Source organism: Ptychodera flava, chromosome 1 (assembly GCF_041260155.1).
Source record: "Ptychodera flava strain L36383 chromosome 1, AS_Pfla_20210202, whole genome shotgun sequence".
Classification (NCBI taxonomy): domain Eukaryota; kingdom Metazoa; phylum Hemichordata; class Enteropneusta; family Ptychoderidae; genus Ptychodera; species Ptychodera flava.
Genome location: NC_091928.1, coordinates 6,231,641 through 6,254,040, shown reverse-complemented (window position 1 = coordinate 6,254,040; position 22,400 = coordinate 6,231,641). Strand labels below are relative to the sequence as shown.

Here is a 22,400-nt window from a genome sequence, read left to right as displayed (position 1 = left end):
CGCATCATTTTCTTATCTGCATTTACGCAAAGATCTTTTGATATTGGCTTCTAACAATGGAACACGAATTTTCACAATACTTCCAAGTTAGATTCATATCGCCTTTATAAAAACAACCTTGTGTTTGAGAAATATTTATGTGTTATTTAGGTGGAGATATTTAGAAGAGCATTATGTAAATTTCGAGTGTCGAATCATAACTTGCGTATTGAGAGTGGTCGATTTGAAATATTCCAAGGGAAGCCAGAGTTTGCCAGTTGTGTAATGACAATCAAATAGAAAGCGAGTTTCATTTTTGTTTAGCTTGTCCAGTGTATAGTGACATAAGAAAACGTTTTCTTCCGTCTTACTGTCATGACTTACCAACAGAGGTCACACACACACACACACACACACACACACACACACACACACACCCTCGTGGTCGAACAATTTCCTCGGATTCTCCCGACAGTGAAAATCATGTCCAGCCAAACAACCACTAGGCCCACGTACACAAAAAACAAAGAAGAAAAAGTGATTGGATGGAAGCTGGTCAGCTGAAGCCATACCAAAGCAGAAGTCGTTTCATTGGCTGAGGTTGACAATAAAAGACAATACCAGGCGCGCTTTGCATATTGCGACACAAATTTTATTGAATTTGGTCATGATAAGTTTTCTACAGAAATGTTTGTTCAGGCATATGCAAATCATCTCGGCTTTCTGATCGTCGAAGTTAATATGTATTATTTTTTTATTATTCTTTCACTTGCATCAGTCATATTATTAGAAATTAAGTGAGAAAAATCACATACAAACGTTATGATATCTCTTGATTTTCCTGGCAGGAAATGGACAAAGCCAGACAAGATATTGCAAGTAGAGAATTGAGACTAAGTACTACCATAGATAATCAGAACACTCAATGCCAAAACAAGACAATTATGGTAATTACGCTAATTAAAAGTTATTCAACAAATATTTTACAATAAGTATAAACGTATGTTGATTAAAGGATTGCCCAGATTTCCGATGTATGTGCAAAAAGAAACGGTGCAAAAGCGTTAGGCTCTGTTCCAGAATGATGTACAGCTATACGCAAAGAAGCTGTTAGAAAACTGATACGTTTTTAAATTATTGCGACCAGTCGATCTGCAGTTGTGGAAAGCGTGCGAATAAATTTGAAAGCCGGTCGTTGGAGGAATGCAAATTACCGCAGCCAATCAAAACAGATTAGTTCGTGCTCGCCAACAATTCTAGGTTTAGATCGTAGTTTCATATGTTTATTAAACACTGGATGTTGACACGGTCAGCGGCATAGGGAAACAGTATGGTTATATTTTCTATCGGCTTGTTTTAGATGCACTGTCATTAGACGTACTCACTGCCGTGGTAGACTTTCTTCGTACACAGGAACGTACGGACTCGGATGTGTAGAATAAATTTTAAAGAGATTGTAGAGATAAGACGAAAGTTTAAGTAGACAGTACGCTACGTTTGGGAACAGCTTTGACAACAATGGTTTTGTTCTTGAAAATTTACTCCATTAACATTATTCGCTTACTGTTATGATGGCAACATACAATACTAGCAAACTTAAAGATGTAAGTTTTACCAATCTACTTACAGTATGTGTTAAGACAATAACGTCAGTAGGTGAGGTGAGGTGAGGTGAGTCAAAACTTAGTTATTTAAAGTGTGAGTCCTGCCACATTTTGAGACTTTTTCGTTTGACTTGGGGCATATACTATAGTTCTGGTTGTCAATGAAATTGGTATTAATAAAACAAACATTTACACACAAACTGAAGCTTATTTGAGCGGTTTTTAGACGGTTGTATTATGTTATTTCGACGAAAACACGGGAAAAGTTGCACTTTTCGATTTCCATCATGGCGACATTTTCCGGAAATTGCCGAGCTCGCCCCGTTTTGGCGTAAGTAGCTGTGACGTCACTAATAGAATGGGTGATGGTGACTTCGTGCATTGACTATGGAGATAGTGATAATTTCATGAGTGAAAGCGGTGCAACTGAGAATATCATCGTCACAGAAGATATGACAAAGCTGTTCAGAATTTACAGGCCTGCAAATTTTAACAGTCGGAACCTTAACTTAAACGAGAACAAGAGCGGAACTCTTGTTGACCGTCGCGTCAGTGACAAGCCCACCGTGACCACAGTCAAACACACCAGTGCACTACCGTACACACAACCGCAAGCTAACAAAATATAAATATAAGTCTGGAGTTGCCATCCCACCTTATTATTCTTCTCAACACAAATTGCCTCGTTCAAAATCTTTATATAAAAAATTTGAATTACACCATGACGCTTGTAGATAAATGTAGTAGAGATCAAGTTGAAAATTGTCCACCGTTCATAACACACATCTTTCCTATCATTCAACAGCTGGAAGTGGAACAGGCTGAGGGTCATGTTTACATGTAATAGCATAAACACCAAAGGTAGTATTCTCGCCGCAAAATCTTCAGTTTGGCGTTATAAAACCTCACATGAACATTGGCACTTTTAAAAATATGTGACCGTAAAGACATGTCTAGCCAAATTCTCGGGAAGAGATACATTAAAATTGACATGATGTAAATATCGGGCACACTGGCACCCGAGGCCGGGCGGCTCAGCCGGCCATTTCTGTGACGGAGCATCCGTTTTTAGGGTCTATGGACGGAGTGATCAGCTACGCTTCCGCAGTTTTTTTTCTTGATTGAGTGTCAGCGATATAAAGCACAGTGTTCATTGTTTCATGACTGCGAAATTCTCAAAGAAGCTAAAATATTTTAGGGGAGACTTAGTCGAGCAGAAGGTAACAGATGACGACAACGCGACTGCTTCGTCAACAGTATAAACTTCTTTGCTACACGTTGTGTCACTGTTACTGGCAGCGCCGTGCTGTATTATACACAACCTATCGTTCAGTCTCGCAAAGAGTCAGTCAATCACTACGTAAACTTTTTAGGAATATAAAATTAGATATCTCCTAACGTTACTAATTATAGAGTCACACATGCATGAGATCTAGTACTTGTATTCATTTATTTATTTACAGTCACTTTCGTAAAGCATCTGAATCGGCGATCAGTCTTGGGGATGTAAACACGGCCATACTTCTCCGCGGCCCCCGCATCCTTGACATTTTTTGGGCAACCTGTCGCAGTCTTGCTGCTGTTCTCGCACTTGTCCACAGTTGATGATGATACACGCGAAGCTTTCTGGTGACAATGGTCGTACTGGTACGGCATTGCGATTACATAATCGATGTAGTAACTCCAGGAATTAAAGTCTATCTTACCGTACATCTGGCTTCCGAACCGTGTTTATCCTAAGTCACGGCACTCGAAAATGTGCACCGCAGAAAACGCTTGTCTGAATGCCTCTTTTCCGACCCTTTCTTGTAATTTTGTCAAATGCGGCTAATACATCATCCTAAAATGCAATAAACTGACAATGGCTGAAGTAACAAAGGCGTAACTTATCATCATGTTGAAGCCACAGCGGTAAGCATTCGCTATGGCCGAGGTGAACACACTCACTCGTACATTCTATTAGTTACGTCATTTCCGGTGGCAATGCCCGCGAATTCCGAAACGACCCGAATGGCAGCTAACTTCAAAGTCGCACAACATATTGCATTTTAATAATATTTAACCGCGTCGTTTCATTGGGGTGATGCATTTATTTGATAAAGTAGGGGTGGCAAAATCATATAGCATGGCTCATTTTAAGCAAAATTAACTTTGAATTTATGCGAGACATACACTTTAAAGAAAATAGTTGAAAAGAGTTGAAATATTATGATTGAAAAGGTTGGCGTAGGACAATTAAATACACACGTGTAACGAAATGGTTTATTTTCTCCATGAGTAATTAGTATAAGAGGTATTAGTAGGTTAAAGAAAAAAATAATGATTAAGGGGACATAGACGCGATGTTTTGATCACAGTCCCTCCGTGTAGGGACTATACCGAAAGACCGCTTGACCACACAGGACCAGTCCGGTGAAGTAGCCCAGAAAAGAATTATGAAAATTGGAGTTCAAGCATCTGTCCAGATACACAGTACAATAAATTATCCACAATTCTCTTTGATTTGTATCATCGAAGGTTACTTTTCTAATAACGTTTTAAGTTCTGCATGTAAGCACTAATGTGCAGCATCAGAATAATTGTCAAATAATATCTAGTGAAAGCACGTTTAGATATTTCAGTGAAAGGTTCAAAATAACCACTAAACAACCATAAAAGTCACATTCATTAGGTACTACAAATGCCATATTTTTTTGGGGCAGCAAGTTATGACGAACTGAAGGGGTCATTCTCTGAGAAAGCTTGCCATGAAAATGTCTTTTGTCACTTCCATTGGAAAAAATCGATCTCCTTTTATTTCATAAAACAGGTGCAACTAGTCTCCCTACTTTCCATCACATTATTCTGTATGGCTGAAGACACAATCAGTGGAAAGTTGTACAAAAATGCTATCTCCTCTCAATTATGCATAATATTTCAAATCATTTTTAATGAGAATTGAAAAGAATGATGTGCTTAAAAGTACGTTTTCAATTTTTTTTACAACTAGTCTGTGACTTTGTCTATACATGGGAGACATGGTAGACGTAACTGAGGAATCTCTGAGGATACAAATCATAATGAGTTATGGGGAATCTACAGTACTGTTAGACGGTGTGTTCTACCCTAAAGGCTGTATAACCATGAATAATTTAGAGGACCGAAGGAAAAAATGCTAACAAGTAAATAAAATTAATAATGTTCTGTGTCCCTTGGTAGCTGTTGACAAATGTCAAAACTTCACATCACTCGTACTCATCGAGTCACATTTAGTAACCAGAATGTATGATAAGTTGTTTGTCATTAAAGGATTGCAAAATTTAAACAAACGGAAGAATGGAAGTTTTTGTTCACATACATCCTAGTTAGCTTCCATTTTGTCATATTTATATGACAATGAAAGCTTATCTGCTAGGTGGAAAAGGCTGGTCTCTTATATGAGTATGTATGTAACAAAAAAATCTAATTGCGGTCATGGCTTCTGTTAGAGGATCTTCTTTACCACCCTTTTGGGACAAGTAAGAAAACCACATACCAATTCCATAACAAACATTTTCCTGATCTCAACACAGTCTGACAATGTCGGTCAGTCAGCTATTGTTGTGTAAATGACTTTGACAATCTATAGAACTTGCAGGAAGCTACGGCCAATGTTAATTCACGAATGCACGCTGTACTAATTATTGTGGAGTAAAAGATACAAATGTAGAAAAATTCTCCCAGCCGTTAATATATTGCTGTGTGTGTTTGGTGTGAATAAACCAAACTGAAAATCAACGTACAAAGGTTTTATTTGCAAATATAGAGTTTATACATCAGAAATATAATTCAGAAAGACCTGTTATAAAACTTTATGATAAAAAGCAAATTCACCAATGCCAAACACCAAATTTCAATAATCAGGTAACAGAGATAATACACAGAAAGGTAATTGCCAAGATAAACCTCTCAAACGTCAATACTGACTTAAATTTCCACTCGCACAGGCAAGACCACATTTGACTTAAGATTGTGACATCACTGAGAGTTGTGTTAGTGTACACTATAAAACACTTCGATAGAAAAATTCAACAAAGAACAGGAAAGTACAGCATATACAACCAACAGTAAACTGATACTTAGAGTTACATTAACTTTGATATCGGACGTTTAATAGAAATAAAATGACAAAGGTATGCAGACAGACTGAAATATAACCGGATCACTGTAGAAACTGACCATCGCCCGTTTACGACGACATATTAAAAGAGATGATATTATCGTTAAGGCATCTTGTCTAAATAAACTTCGAATCCAAAACGAAAGAACTTATAATAACTGAACTTGAGAGGGTGCTATTCATAAAAAACCGATCGACGAGCAGTTTCGGACTTCGAAATTTACACACATCACGAATGAGAAAGCGAAATTCCGGAACTTAACTTCATGCTCTTGTATGGTAAGAGGCATTGGTATTAAAATCTTTGCGATCGAATGTTTATTCTATAGGAAATATTAAAACCTTTTAATATAAAAAAATGTTTCTTGCTTGCGACAAAAAGTCAACTTAAACTTCAAAAGAGCGATTCGACCCGACTATAGCTACTGATCTGAAGGCTACGTCACATTTCAAAGCAAACTTACTAGACTTGAAGATAGTCACTAAAATGGTGTTAGCTAAAAAAATCATATTTCTCGAGTTGTTTAGACGGGTCCTTTTGTTCTTACTTCAATATCGGCGAAACTTTGCTCAAACCGTCACCAATTTACCAAAAGTGTAGTAAAGCTACTACATTTTCGAATTACGAACAAAAGTAAACAAGGTAGTGTTTCATATGTTGTGACAGAAATTGAATCGTACATCTACACTATTGTTCAAACTACAATATTGCACACTGAAATCCTCTAAAACGTTGAAAATTGCTACCAAAAGCTTTAAAAGCTACACGTATGTCACCTCTCAGTACGCTGTTGGCCCAGTCATCATAGTCCTGTGCATGTGGGTCACAGCCAGCGCCCTCTAATCGTGACCTTGAGTTCTGCCACAGAACCACGATCGGGTCGGATCTTTGCTGGCTCTGTCATTTATGTCGTTCGCAATGACAACATCAATAACTATTGGGTTGAAATAGTGCCAAGACAGATCAAAAGAGACATCACCGGTTGCATAGGTATTTTTTCAAATTCAATTTTGCACGCACAATTATTGATTCGCCCAAGTCTAGTGGAGTTGGAATGAGATGGGATCGGTAGTAATGCGGTGTGCACTATAGCCCTGCGCACAGTTCTGTGTGTTCCCGGCGTTATACAGCCTCCATATCGCCGGGAACACACGGACTTGTACGCAGGGCTATGTGCGCTACATTTGAGACACCGATCACGTCACATTTATACATATTTGTATCTTTAAATTGTTGAAAATAACTAACCTATGGGGTTCTTATACCCAAGAGGTAAAGTGACTGTCACAAATATACAGCATTCATTTAGTATTTTGTCTTTACCTCATTTTCATCGGTTCACAGAACTGCACCAAGGTTTGGGCCTTGTGTGCAAAGACGGAAACGTAACTTGATTCTAAGCCAACCCCCTTTGTTGAAGTTCCTAAATTTTCCGAGTGAAAATTATCAGAAAACAACATCATTTGGGCTTATATCTACTCCAGACATGAGAGTCAACATAGAATAATAATTTTCAAAAACTATCCTTCTGAATGTGAGAAATAGATGTTTTTTGGATGTAAACATGATTTAAACGGTGCTATTCGTTCGTCGTCACGCTTGAGTGATAATCTGAAAATTGCATCGCGCCAAATGTTTTTTGACAGAAATGGAATATTTTGATGAAATGCACACGTACACATTTCTGTTTCTGTCTACTTAGAAAATACTGTGATGTGTTTGTCATGCAACCCTCTAACACAGATTCTGTCTCTGCTGACTGCAATGTACACAGGTCTGTACACTTCATCTTGGAATAGATGACGTCTCCAAGTTCCATCTCCCCTCCACATCGAAATCCTAGCATTGCCTTTATCACAGACAAAAACATTGTCAGCGCCATCAACGGCAATGCTTTGTGGGTACAACAGCTGACTATTGCCATTACCACAATGACCGTATTGGTACAGGAAATTTAACTGAGCATCAAAACACTTGATGCAGTGATTGAAACAGTGAGACATCATGATGACACCCCTACTGTTGACATCGACAAAGCGGGGCCAGTCGAATTCTGTACGGCCATTACCATAACTACCAATCTCTGCAACATATTGACCATTTGTGGTATACTTGAGTAACCTATGACCTTTGGCATCAGTGACCAAAACAAACCCTTTCAAGAGAGCTACGCACCAGGGATTTGTGTCTCCAGGTAAAGTAATTATTCTTATAACTTTATGATTTTGATCACAGACAATAATTTGCAAATTGTTGTCATCAAGTATGTAGAAGTGGTTGTCCTGAGAGACTACTACAGACTGTGGCTTGAATGGTTTTGCCAACTGACCGCTGAAACTTCCTAGCACCTTTTCACATGTGTAGTCTTGGTTCAGAATCTGAACAACGTTGTTGTCTTTGTCACACACCAGAAGTTTGTCATTGTGAAATGTTAAACCACATGGATTGTTGAACTTCTGTCCTGGACTAGGACCTTGACCCTCAAGTGTGAATTTTGACCAGCCACCTGAAAGGTCAATGGTTAAAACAAGCACATCATCAGAGTGGAATGTCTATGCATTTGCCATGTAACAAAGTGTTCTCACAAAGAAAGCTTGAAAGTGAGAATAGATATCAACACAGATCAAAAAGCATCAAGTTACATACTCATTTCAAATAATTTTAGTAGTGCCATATTTTAATGTCCTTTTACTGTGGCAACAATGTAAATTGGTATCAGGACGACTTGCTTTTTCATCATGCTAGACTGAAAACAGAAATGCCATTTTTGCAGAGTAGATGTACTATGGTTATGTTTGTTTTATTTTTTCGGTAGGATAACATGTCGGGTTACCTGTCTGGAATTAGGACCTTAACCTGTCAGACTTAAATGTCTCCAGCTGCCAACAAGGTCAAAGAGGTCAAATGTCAAAACTGGCAAAGCAGTTGTTGAATTAGTGAGCTGTGTTGTGCTGAAGGCTTGAAATTGTAAACAGGTATAATGATACAAATCAAAGTTCATCAATATGACAATTCGACAGAGTAAATCCTAAACTTTAACTGAATTTTGCCATTCCATATTTTACTGTCCTTTTACCATAGTGACAATATAAATTTGCATTTTTTTTCTTTAAATTATGTGTCTCAGAATGTAAGAAATATCATCCTTTGTATACTCATGTAAAATATTTTATTGCAAGACATAATGGATACATATCTCTGAAAGTTTTAATGAAGGCTGGCTAAACCTATTTCGTTATTAAACTATTGTCCTGGATTTTAAACTTGCTTTTGTCCAGATGACTGCAAGGTCAAAGGTAAAAGGTCAAATCAAATAACCATAGTGAAATTCAAATAAATGTCATAACACTATACTGTGTTTGCTGATGTAACTTTAAATTGAGAATATATATTGATATCAATCAAACTGCTGCACGATGACATTTTAACAGGGTAAATTCAAATCTTGACTATTTTGTGTTATTTAGATACTTTAATGCCTATTTACCATTGCAACAATATTCATTTATAGTTCACAAAACTAACTTTGAAAAAGAAAGAATTGGCATTGTTCTCACCTAGAACTTGTTAGTTTTTTGGAACAGATGTCACAAACTTCATGAGTTCTGTTTTACATTCACTTGATTAAGGAAGGCCATGTTTCCATCGCAACACTTATAGATCTCAGTTTAAAATGACACATTTACTCATATCTCTCTTGTTATACTTAAAAATGAGTGACCAAATCTGCTTCAATAATTTCCAGCTAGGTCCTCTCTTTCTGCACACCTGTAGTTGTGGTGCTATCAATTTATATTACAGAATGCATATGCACCACACAAAAACAACTGTAACTTACCACATTAAACAAGCTCAGTGCATAACATTAAGTGAGAAATGTTATTTCCTTTCAATCTGATTAATTTTGCTTTTATTAATCCAAGAACCCAACATTCACCTCCCCCCTTCAGATTGCCTTATGTGAAAAATCTAGTCAAGGTATCAAAAGTATCGTTTTGTACTGAATAACTATTAACTTCATCTGGCACACTTACCTGTTGAATCTGCAAACACACATGGCATATTTGATTGCTTGGTTTTAGTAGCCTTTGTTTCTCTCTTTGTTGGCTTGACGTCTTTTGTTAGCTGACGATGTATGGCTCGTACTACAAGTGGCTTAGGCTGTGTCTGTTTCTTTCCAACAACACCACGGTCACGTCCTCCAATGACTTCAAGTCCAGTGTTACCAGTTTGTTTAGTCACATTTCTCTCTTCTCTCTGCACTTGGAGTTGATTGCGAGTGATTGCCTCCATCCTCTCTCCATCTTTCCTCTCTACTTCAGATTTTACTGGTTTACCTGCACACATTTTAAAGCAATAGATGGATGGCTTTATGCGCTTTTTAAGAACTCTGCAATATCGTATTCACTATGCTTATTGAGCCACGTTCACCTGAGGCAATGATATCATGCATAAGTTAATTATTATACAAAAGCCTCTAACCGAAATCTGGTGCTACCTGGGGAAAGAAAGCGCTCAATACGAGAACAAATGTCAGTTTTCTTTATATTGAATTTGTAGGAAATGTAGTAATTTGAAAAGCCCCTACTCAGCTCAAATTACCACAAATGATATTTTCAAATATAGTACTGGACCAGATTATTTGAATGATAATGACTATTAGTGTAGCGTTCACAATTATGGCAAAGTATGTAAAATCTGATTCTCTCACATTTTCTGAAGATGTGTGTGGCTAATATGATTTATCACTCAGCATTTATGATATAATCACATGGGCAAAAGTTTGGTCAAAACTCATTGTACTCAATGTTTTTGCTGCAATTACACCCTGGAAAACAAATTCCAAGGTTTACATTGCAACATAAATCATTACAGTATGAGTATTAAAATGCGTTGGTTTATAATGAGGATTACCCTGTAATAGTGAAAAATTAAAATCACATCATCGATTCAAAAAAAGTACTTGCAATACAAACAACTCTTTTTTCATTGAAAATAAAATAACAACAATAAGTTCTGTTTAAGTTTGTTTGTCCTGGATGTTCTACAGTTTGTCTTTTGTAAATAAAATTGAAATTACAGAAACATGAATAGTAAATTTATACATATAGCTAAATCTACTTAGAACACTGCAAATTATTTTAATGCGTACAACATAATGTGTGTGACATGAAGGTATAGTCATGTTGTGCATTCTATATATTGCTGGGTGGGGGGGGGAGAATTTGCAATTTGATGCAGTACTAACTGTCATAGTGACAGAATAAAAATTGCTTGGTAAGCGGGCTCACCAATGTTGTTTCACCATGATATGTATTCAAACAACATACATGCATTAGATGTATGAGACATTTTCTGCAGACAATCCAGTAGATAATTGCATACATTATGACATGCATAATACTAGATTGCATCTTCATTCTCCCAACTGTCTTGGTGCTGATAAAGGTATCACTGGATAGCATAAGTTTACAGTTAACATTGGTGAGAGAGCTGGATGTAATGAGTTACATTTTTTAGTGTATACCTGAAAGTCACCTGAACTCTGGCATCTGCAATAAGCTACTGCCAAAGATATGCATGATATACATGTATCGGCATACATGTACCTGAATTTTCATTGTAAAAATTTCCGTGACCTGTTTGAAACCAACACAGAGCTCAACATCAAATACAGGATGACATCTCCCAATGGTTTCAAAATTACCTTAAAGTTTACTGGTAGTAACATACCTTGTTTGGTCTGATGCTTTCCTCTGACAACACCAATATCAATCTTTAAACAGTCAGGATTTTCTGTGAAAACCAGGTCACTGTCAGTGTCACCATAAGATACATTGGTCAGGTTATCATGGTGCTGCTGTTGATCTTTCATCTGTTTTTGTGCTATCATGATGTCCACAGCTCCACCAAAAGTCAAGAGATGGTTCAGATATGAAAGCATACTTTCTGCACTGGCGATCTTATGTTCCAGAAGTTCTATATTGGCATCACTTTGTTTACACTTTGGTATGTAGATATCATCAACTTGACCCAACATTTTCATTTGTTGCTTTTTAATTTTAACAATTAATTTTTCACACAGCGTATTGATTTGTTGTTCAGCTGTAGACCTGTTGACATCCAGGTCTTGCCGAACACCATATGCTCTATCCTTTCTTACTTTTAAATCACTAACTTTCTGAGCAATTTTCAGTGAGTATGCTTTCATATCTGGCATATACTTCTCCAGTGCTGACTCAAGTGACAACATCTCATGATTTCGTGATGGATGGTCAACGACTGTACACTTATGACATATTGGCACTTGACAGGTATCACAGTAGAATTCTAATTTATAACTGCGGTGATTAGCACAGAATCTTGGCTGAGTCATTCTGAAGTGCTGTGTTGACATCTTCTCATTGTACTCTGCAATGGTCATTGGTTCATGATCTTGCAAGACTGTTGCTACTTTATGTGTTTGTATGCAGACATTGCAGTAAAAATGTCCACCACAGTCACCACACCAGTACTTGGCCGATTTCTTACACCCTTCACACACCGTTTCAGCTATGCTTTCAGGATGGGCGTTGCTGCTGATAACCTCCAAAAGGTCATTCAAAAATCGATTGTTGGTGATAGCTTGTACCCCTCCAGAGGGTAAAGGGCATTGATTCTTGCATGTTGGACATATCAGCTGACCATTGTTTGCTTTTACCCATTTTGTGAGACAATGTTCACAAAATGTGTGATGACAAGGCAGTATTTTCGGTGACTTGAAACGCTCCATACAAATTGCACACAGCAATACCTTGTCATCAATTTCAGTCAGCAGCTTTTCTCTGGAGTCTAACGATGAAGCCATAACTGTATCTGCTCAACGAACCTCACTGAAAATAACAAAACAAAAGTGGTTTTTAGTATAAATTCTTATGAATATTGTCGTTTTTTCTCTGTATCTTACACTTCATTTTCTTGAAGAACTTTTCATGCTACAGCTAAATGTTTCGCTATCAGCATGGCATGCATTAAGGTCTATCATGAGAGTTTTAGGCAACTTAGTTCCCAGTACAGTACCTATACCCTACAAGGTGTGAATCAACTGAAATCACCGTCTCAGATTCCGCAGAAGTTCAGTTACTACTACCAGCACCGTAATATGTAAATTCAGTAAACAAAGACAGACTATTTGATTATTTGATTAACCTCAAACATTAACACTCTCTTTCTCATTCTGTCTTTTCCCCTGACAGTGGAGGATTACCAGATAAACCGTACTTCATATCCAAAGAGTTGATGAGCATAATAGGATTGAAGATTAAGAAAGTGAAAAATAGAACATGTCGTTTAAGGAAATCACCCTGATTTATCATATCAAAAACTCAAATGTATCAAAGATGTGGAAAATAATGCAACCAGCAAAAACAACTAACTGGCATTCAGCTAAAATTGGCCAGCTATGAAAATAATTCGGATATTTTGCAAACTTAACACTACTTGTAAGTGCCTATATACTTTATTTTGCTACCCCTAACCAAAATAATTTTTACATACACACACACACATACACACACACATACATACATACATACATACATACATACATACATACATACATACATACATACATACATACATACATACATACATACATACATACACGCATACATACATACATACATACATACATACATACATACATACATACATACATACATACATACATACATACATACATACATACATACATACATACATACATACATACATACATACATACATACATACATACATACATACATACATACATACATACATGTGTTTCTCAGGCTATGTATAAATATTTGATAGAGTATAAATGTAGCAAATAAATAATTATAATTGTGTTATTCCGTATAGAAATACTAAAAAACTCCAGAGATAGTGTAAGAGAAGATGATGTCACTCTATCTTCTGCGAGTAGTAACTAGGAAAGAAGTTCAAATATTCGATGCTTGACGGTGTGATCGAAATGACGCTAAACGTACATATCGAATTTAGGGTTTGAAGGTTTTCTGAAATTTGCTTGTTAGAGTTACATTTCTTATTGTCCTAGGCAGGCTGTTTCTCTCTCAGAATTACTACGACGCGTGTGAAAGTTGTTGAACAAACGCCTTGGGAAAATAAACTGCTGGAAAGCTTCTGTTGGGAATTAAGCTATGTATTCAATCTCTATCCCTTACCAAAGCGACCCTTTAAGTCATTAGAGAACAGCTGTCGGCGTTACCTTTATCTTAACTTTTTTCCTTCATTTTTTTGACATTTTAAAAGTGGAAGATCCATACATTTTAGATGATGTCTCATAACGTACAGAAACATCTCACTTCAGCTGTGTCTTCAGTTTTGTCTCCAGTTTTGTAAGAATAGTCAACGAGAGATGCCTTGTTTTCGCACCGGATGTTATAAATGCGAAGCCTTGTATCTTCTCTCAGAGCACCGGATTCTTGTGCACGCCACATCGCCCCGGGAAATCCTGTAAATGCCAAAACAAATGTACGATTATACAACCATACCATAATGACTTACCCGTGGATCATATTTAATGTCTTGGAGTAAAGACTCGTTTAGAACTTACAAGAATACACTGTACAACAATTATAGCATTTTAAAATCTGTTATCTGCAATACGTCAATGGAACGTATGATACACATTATAGAGACAGGGGCGATTGGTTTTCCTGGCGACTTTGGAATATAGAATTACGGAAATAACATACACTGGTGAATTCTGGCTATTGAATTGTGTTAAAAGGTTTCAAATCAACTTTTACTCTCAATAATCTTGTCTCTTGTGCATTAAGCTGTATAATGTAATTGGTATGTAACATATACAGAATTTCAGTCTCTTGAACTAGTACTCTGGGCGATTGCTGATTGTGGTCATTCTAAGGAATCAAATAAACACTATAACATAATTTCTAAAGGTGAATTCTAGACTGAGGTTTGCCAACTGGTTTTGGTGTTGATGTTCAACCTGGCAGTTAAGGGAATTAGCATGTTACTCAGTCTATTCTATAATCAGATTATACTGTAATGTTTTATATTAAATCCTGAATTCATGACATTACTGTGTCAAGTAAATATGGCCTTAAAAGTATAAACATGAGACAAGGCGATGGCTTGTTAATGGGATGGCAGCGTACCAAAGACTTGCCGTTTTGTCAATTTGTGGTAACTCATTCATAGATTGTAGTTGATAATATATCTTAAGATTTTCTCGGATTGAGGATGTTCTCAACAACCTTATCTAATTCCCTGCAAACGATGTCTGCTTCATCAAGGCTCCAATCGCTATAAAAGCCATAACCTTTATACAAGACTGGAAGCCATTTATCCAATGTCTTGTCGTACAGTTCAACCTGACCTTCATAGGGGTAATTTCCCTCAACCAAGCGAACATTTGTCCAATCTGAATGATACGAAATAGATTAGTGAATTTCTGACTAGGAAGCCGGGCTAACACTGCTGTGTCAACATTAGATTGAAGCAAAATTCTATTTCTCTGCTTCATTTATCGATCGTGTACAGCTCAGACTTATATCAAAGCAGAGTATCTGAATGTGAAGAAAGGTACAACAAACGATTATCTGATTCATTATCAATTCTCTGATCTGATATTAACAAATACAGTTCATTTTCTTGATAGTAAACTTTATAGTTGAACAAACAGGTGATACGACATATGTTTCGTTCTGTAAACCTTAGGACTTCCTTTCAAACGACGGTGTATAAAACCTCCTCCTCGGTAAACCTTTGAGGAAACGATTCCTTTGAACGCCTATCATAAACTCGAGAAAATACGTTTTTCATCTGAGCATTGCCGTATTTAATGTTTAACAGGTGAACAAATTATTAATTAATTAAAGCTTATTGAATAATAATCACTAAAAGGGCACCATTTTGATCTCTTAATAGATATTTTCTAAATATGTACTAAAATACATATTCTGTTATAAGTATTCTGTACTAATATTTTTTAAGTATCCATAGTTATCAGCTGCTATCAAGCCGTCTTTGTCAATGATGTTGATTGGCGTTGATATTTTGTTTTTGACATTCTCAAGCAAATCACCTACACACCCTGGTCTCTAAATGAAAAACCTGTTATGGTAACTTCGGACAGAACAGCCGTCCACAAAGCTTCTTCATCAACAATTACGAGAAAGTATATTGTTGGTGGCGCTTTGTCAGGTCACTGTCTGCAAATATCTTTGCGAAATTCCTATCCTAAACTACTGTAAGTTATAAGGAGGGGTAATGTCTTTCGGTTAAATTGCATACGCATATTTATTCTTAGATTTGTTTCCAACTCAATTGATTTCTCACTAGGGACTAGATTCGAGGCAATATGACATTAAACTGGTCCAATAATCATTTTCATTCAAGGTAGTACATCACCAGGTCCATGGGACATTTGAGATTTACAAATTTAAGTAGGACCATCCTGAACCACTGATAGTTAGTGGTGGTACCAGGTGTCCGGAATGGGTAAGCGTACCCTGCTAGCATGCTACACCCGTCAGGATTGGTCCCAAAATTGTCTAAATATTGCATGAAGTAATACAGTATATGAATCACTGTTATAAGTCAAAGCCGGGAATGCTGTCGCTAATCATTTGAGTGACCGAGGTGTCATATTTGGCCACAATGTCGTCATATCGACCGTAGAACTTTTTGAAAGTCCTCACGAGTCTTTTGGATGTATATCCGTGTCTCACTAGTTTTGATACTAATAAGCTGTGTCTCATTTGAAAATCCGCGTAGGAATCACAAGCCCTACAATATCTGAGAAGTTGAGACACATATACACCATAAGCAGGTGCAGATGGAATATTACTTGATTAGTGGGGATAATTTATGATTTCAAAATCGAAATCATCCCTTTTGTCATACAGCTTAGTGTGTAGCCCACCAGTACCCACTTGCAGGAACAGATCAAGATATGAAGCTGAATTCCTACTCTCAGTTGTTTCTTTGATTTCCAATTCATCAGGGTATATATGATGTAAGTAATTTTATATGTCTGGATTGTTTAGACTAATCAGATCATCAATATATCTGTGCGTGTTGTTAAAACGCCTTGCAAGTTTTTTAAGACCCTGCTTTGTAGAGAGATTGTAGGAACTCTGCTTCATATGAATAGAGAAATAAGTCAGCAAGAAGTGGTGCACAATTTGTACCCATTGGTATGCCGATAGATTGTTGAAAGGTCATACCACCAAATTTAACAAATATGTTGTCGATTAAGAAATTAAGCATGTTAATAATTTCTTCATCTGTGTATTTGTGCTGGGCATCCATGTTGTCACTAAATTAACCTGACCCATGTTTGATGGTAATGTATTGGTACCTTCTACTGCCATTTTTATACAGGAAAGCTTGTTTAACAATAGAAGACAGCCTTGTTTTAAGTTTATCGTGGGGAATTGTGGTGTATATTGTGGAAAAGTCAAATGTTCGGATTGACCTGTACTTGTTTTTCTTGACTCTTAAATCAAGCAACGATTCCTTTGAATTTTTTAATATCCACATTTGATTCAACCCACTCGTTTCATACACTTTGTCACAATATCGAACAAGACGATTTTTGATGGTTGTTAAAATTATAGTCAATAATTGTGACAGATGTATAGTAGTGCATTTGCTTGATCCTGCAATAAAGCGATGTTTGTAAGGATTGTTGTGCAGTTTAGGTATCCAATACAACATAGGCAGTGTTTTGTCCTTCTCTTTCAAAGGAATGCCAAATTTATTGAGCACAGATGAATGGTTTGAAAAAATATCTTCATCAGAAAGGGAGGAAAGTGTATAGGTTGTATTACTCTTATCTGAATGAAGATTTAATTCATCTATTACACACTGGATATAATAATTTCTACAGACGAAGATAATGTTGTTTGAAGCTTTGTCTGCAGGAACTACAACATATTCGTTGTGTAAAGCATCAAGGCATGCTTTGACAGACGGGTCATCTAATACTGAGGAAGAATTTACTCCTTTAGTGTGAGAACGGAGATGTGAAATACGTGATTTTAATTTATCTCTGTCTTTGCTCAGCCAGTCAGAGAGGCATTCCACATCAGCTTCCTCAACTGCAGCCCACTGTCTCGCATATTTTTCAGTGGCATCCATGATAATTTTGAAATTAAATTTCCAATTAATATTTTGTGGCTCCCGATATTTTTGGCCATCTTGAAAGAGTTGTCGGAGTTTGCTGTTGGTAATGATGGACAGGTCACCAGTTATTATGTGACCAAGTGGTTTATAGCAAAAGGGGGATGACAAGCAATTGCAAGTTCTGCTGTTGTTTGAAGGAAAGTTGAAATTTTTCACTTTAAAACAAACAATAATATGATATTTCTTTGGCATGAAGTCCACAAATTCTAATCCTCATGGAGACTGTCTTCATTTGATTTTACCGATAAACATAAGACTGCTAGCATGTCAAAGTGAATTTGACTTGAACACTCAAATTATTCTTCTTAACTTCGCTCTGAGGTGAAATCCAAGGTCCTTCATTTTCACACACGACAAAGGTAGAGTACAGTGCACAGATTATATGGGTCACGAAAACGCGTCACTACAGGTCGCGAAGACAAGATCACAACAAACCATACAAAACGATTGTTCTTAAAGTTGCAATATGGATCAGAATTGACCTTCATATTTCGAAAATTTAACTTTATAGAAAAATCCATAACAATTTCCTTTGCAGATTCGATCATTAACAGGAACATGGGGGTGGCTCTAATTCGAGTAAATTGATGTAATTACCGAATAAATTGCTGTTCTGGTACGTACTGTTTGCGAGAGTAAAGCACAGAATTTGAAACGTCATTTTTACTATTTGAATACGTACGCATGCGTATTTGATGCATGGTAACGGTTTATGAAATTGCAACATCGTGCCAACATGCTTAGGGACCGTCTCAGATTGTCGCAGAAGTTCAAAAAGCGAAATTCATTCGTTTAGGGGGAGGGGGTTTGACCTCCATTCAATTAGTGAACTTCACTTTCGCACTTTTATTTTGTGATCACAAGTTTTCGTGTGTTTATTTTAAATTAAAGAAAAACTGCACACTCATGCCAACAAATTTGTAACTGTTTCCATCTCGTTTGTGCCCCAAACACAATTTACCGATAGTAACTAACATTGTATCCTAAACCTTTCATTCATCAAATTATACAAAGACAAAAAGTATCATTTTTTAAATGGGCTGTTTATAAGCGTCTGCTCTAACCACTAGATGTCTTTATTGTAACTTGTTATGCACCTGGTCATAGTCGTTTTAATATGATTGAACATGCCTGGGCCCCCTTGTCAAAGTTTCTCGCTTATTTACCGCCCCTACCAAGTACAGATTGCGTGTTCACAAAGACAAAGAACAGCACAAGAGATGCAAAAGGAAAGTAAAATAAAATGAAACTTTTATGCGGTAAAATGCCCTGTTAGTACTCAAATCTGATCGATTACTTTAATTGTAATGTGGCTATAGCACAATGCAACATTGTACTCTCAGGCAGACATGAACATTTCGCCCTTTTGAAGTTTCGTTTAGGGGGAGAGGGAGGGGGTTCTGATCTAAACGAAGGAATTTCGTTTCTTGAACTTCTGCGACAATCTGAGACGGTCCCTTAGCTAGACATCTCACGGGCAAGCGGTCAGGTCTCTGCCCGCGCCATGGATCTCTGCTGACTGATTCAGCCTTGTAAAAATGGAAGAAATTAGCCCAAAATGTCGGCAAAATAAACATTGTTTGGTCAGATCGAAAGATGGAACCAGAAAAAAGAGTGACACGCGACTACTGCACCACGTCGAGGAGGCAGACTGTGTCTACAGTTTCTCTCGAAAACACCAACGTCGCCACTGTGTGATGATCAACTTCGCTAGCCAGCGGTGTTTCCTCGGGCAACACCGACCTACCAACACCGTGGCCGTGCGGACCCCATGATTTGTAAGGTGAACCGGGTCATAGTCCCCCCGCAAGGAAATAACTTAGATCTGTTAGCATTCATTGATAATCTATATCCTTCAGGTTAAATATGCATTTTTCGGAAATAAAGAAAAACTGCAGTCTCCATCATTACATGTAATGGATGGTCTCATTTACGACGCGTCGATCGACGCGCTGACATGGCAATGCAAGACCAGACAGAGGGGCGATTTAATTGTGCCGGATATTTCCGGCACTCAAGGTATATGGTAGTTCAATATGGCGCCGGATATATCCGGCGCCATAGGTATCAAGGGGTTAAGGTCACCTTAATTCAAAAACGGACTGAATTATCAGCCAAACTTAAAAGTAGATATAATACCATTCGCTGACAATGTAAGTATTTGCTGAAGCTAAAAATACTGTACAATTCAGAGTTATTTCGTATGTCAGTTCAAGTTTGATTTCCCACACATACCTGCGGTAACACCGACAACTCGACCGATCAGCGTGACCAGAACGAAGACGAATGTTGTTGCTTGATAAGTCATCATCTGTGAAGAACGAATACTTTTGTATCCAAAACCGCTTTTACAGTAAAAATGGTGACAGTGCCAACCAGACGCAACACAGTGCAACGACAGGAGGTTTACTACTTCCTGTAATATGATGTAAAATACAGCTCAACACTTCATATCACGTGATCTGTAGTTGACCCTGTATTCACATTACTTTCGTTAGGTTATCCGAACGTGTCCCAGCTGCTTCGGGAGCATGGCGCTCAGATTTTTTGTTTAAATAGCCCCGACATTCTGTCTTTGTTTCGAAGCACAAGATGGATTGTTTTTTTGGTTTTTTTTTTCAAAATATACAGATTAAAAATTGCGCTTGCATTATTTGCGATGGCAAACCTTGTACTCTATATATACTCGTTTGTTTCCAATGATGGCGTGGTGCTTGACAAATTATCTCACAATGCGTGGCAGGGTTAAGGGATCTCATGAAAACACAACCAACAATAAAACCACTGTTCACAAAATGAAGAACATATAACAAAATTTGTAAAAGTGTATAATTTAGAATAATTTCAAACTCGTGACTAAATCGCCTATTCATTTCACATTCATTTAAAGCTGGGTAAGACGTTCAAAGGAAAATCGTTGTTCGAGTCTCTGAGGGCGTTCTAATGTATCTGAACGTCTTCAGCAAATGTTGACCTGACCTTTCACTTAAGCTGTGTTGAAGCGTAACATTTTAGTGAATTCAATCAAAGCCATAATGTTATTGCGTCAGAATAATACTCTTTATTGAAAGAATCAGTAAGTAGAATAATCAAGGTGGTGATATATGACACATTTTTGTAAATGCGACAAACAACCAAGTGTTCTTTGCATGAACGTCTATTCCATTGCATCTTTGTTGACCTTTTCGCATATCAGAGTTAGCTTATGTATCCTCGTTAAAACAAACGCAATATGTATTCTTTTTTGAACTCAGCTTATCTGATAGTTATAGAATGCAGACAGGCACAGTGATGCATTTAACGAAATTTAAATCTAGCTTGAGTAAAATAATACCTAGTCTCAAAGCTTGGGTTTCCATTGACATTGATATAATAAACGGCATATTGAAGTTCTTTCCAATCGACGATGTAAGTGAAAACCAGGAAACATATGTCATCCGCGGATATCCGCGGATTTCCTGTTAACATACGTTCTTTAAAAGCGCGGTTTATTTATAAGAATAAAACAGTTATTTTGAATGACGCAATGTTATCTCTAGCTACATCTGTTCTACGCATTGTCTGTCAAAATCTATTTTCCGATCTTCTTCTGAAAATAGAATTCAACTGGCAATCAATATCCCAGCGTGACACAAGTCACTCACATATCATATTTCAGTAAACCGTGTACAACATATCAAGCTATTTCTGAGATATATTAGAAAACTTAACCGTACAGTACTGTTGCATCATGAAAAATAACAAGCTGTACTTACTTTGAATTAACGAATAGTTCAAATGTACTGTTACACACAAAAATCGATAATGCTTCTATTTCAAATATGGCACTTATAATGATTACAGTTCGTTTTCTACAATAATTGTTCATTTCCTTGAAATATTTTATCATTCACCTTACTTTAAGAATCCATGCGTCTAATCGGATGTCTTATTTCTAATAATCTTGAATATATAAATTTTTCTGTTTGTTTTTGGGCAATATAATTTTAATTTGTGTATTTTCGTTCATTGCAATCGGGACCATTGATATGGGCCCTAACGTCTGATTAAAATTATCCAAATATATTCAGATATATACATTCCCTCGAGCTCTGTCACAAGGGATTGTTGCCGTGCAAAATATAATATGATACAAAATGAGCGTGTTGTATGTTATAAAACACATATAACATGGTCTTTATTAGGGCTGTAGAGCCCGTTTATTACCTCTCGTGGCCGTGTGTTACCAGAAATACATCGCTGTACCCCTCGGTCTATACGGCCTCGGGGAATAGCGATGTGTTTCTGGTAACACGTGTACGGCCTCTCGCCGCCTCGAGGTAATAAACGGGCGCTATATAGCCCTCATGACCAGGTATGTTTAATATGTCACCCGGAATAACTAATAAATAGCCCCAGTGGTATCACATGTTCCAAAGCCGTCACCAACTATGACACGGCAGAGGACATCATTCGATAAGTAGAGTTGGGACAGTGCACA

General features: G+C 37.1%; 1 protein-coding gene across 1 annotated transcript; it reads right to left on the bottom strand.

Moving 5' to 3' along the window:
- Positions 1-5,335: 5,335 nt before the first annotated feature.
- LOC139126099 (tripartite motif-containing protein 2-like) lies at positions 5,336-12,650 on the bottom strand. The gene is made up of 3 exons (XM_070692184.1): positions 11,456-12,650; positions 9,757-10,059; positions 5,336-8,228 (listed from the first exon to the last, which is right to left on the bottom strand). Exons 1-3 carry the CDS (start codon positions 12,567-12,569, stop codon positions 7,417-7,419), a joined length of 2,229 nt encoding a protein of 742 aa, XP_070548285.1. The 5' UTR covers positions 12,570-12,650; the 3' UTR covers positions 5,336-7,416.
- Positions 12,651-22,400: the final 9,750 nt, after the last annotated feature.

Bases quoted from the DNA above. Each gene is read 5' to 3' on its own strand.
- LOC139126099 (XM_070692184.1), bottom strand. From the start codon at position 12,569: ATGGCTTCATCGTTAGACTCCAGAGAAAAGCTGCTGACTGAAATTGAT. The intron at 10,060-11,455 runs GTATGTTACTAC...AAATGTGTGCAG, and splicing joins AAAGCATCAGACCAAACAAG to GTAAACCAGTAAAATCTGAA. The intron at 8,229-9,756 runs GTAAGTGTGCCA...TTGACCTTTCAG, and splicing joins TGTGTTTGCAGATTCAACAG to GTGGCTGGTCAAAATTCACA.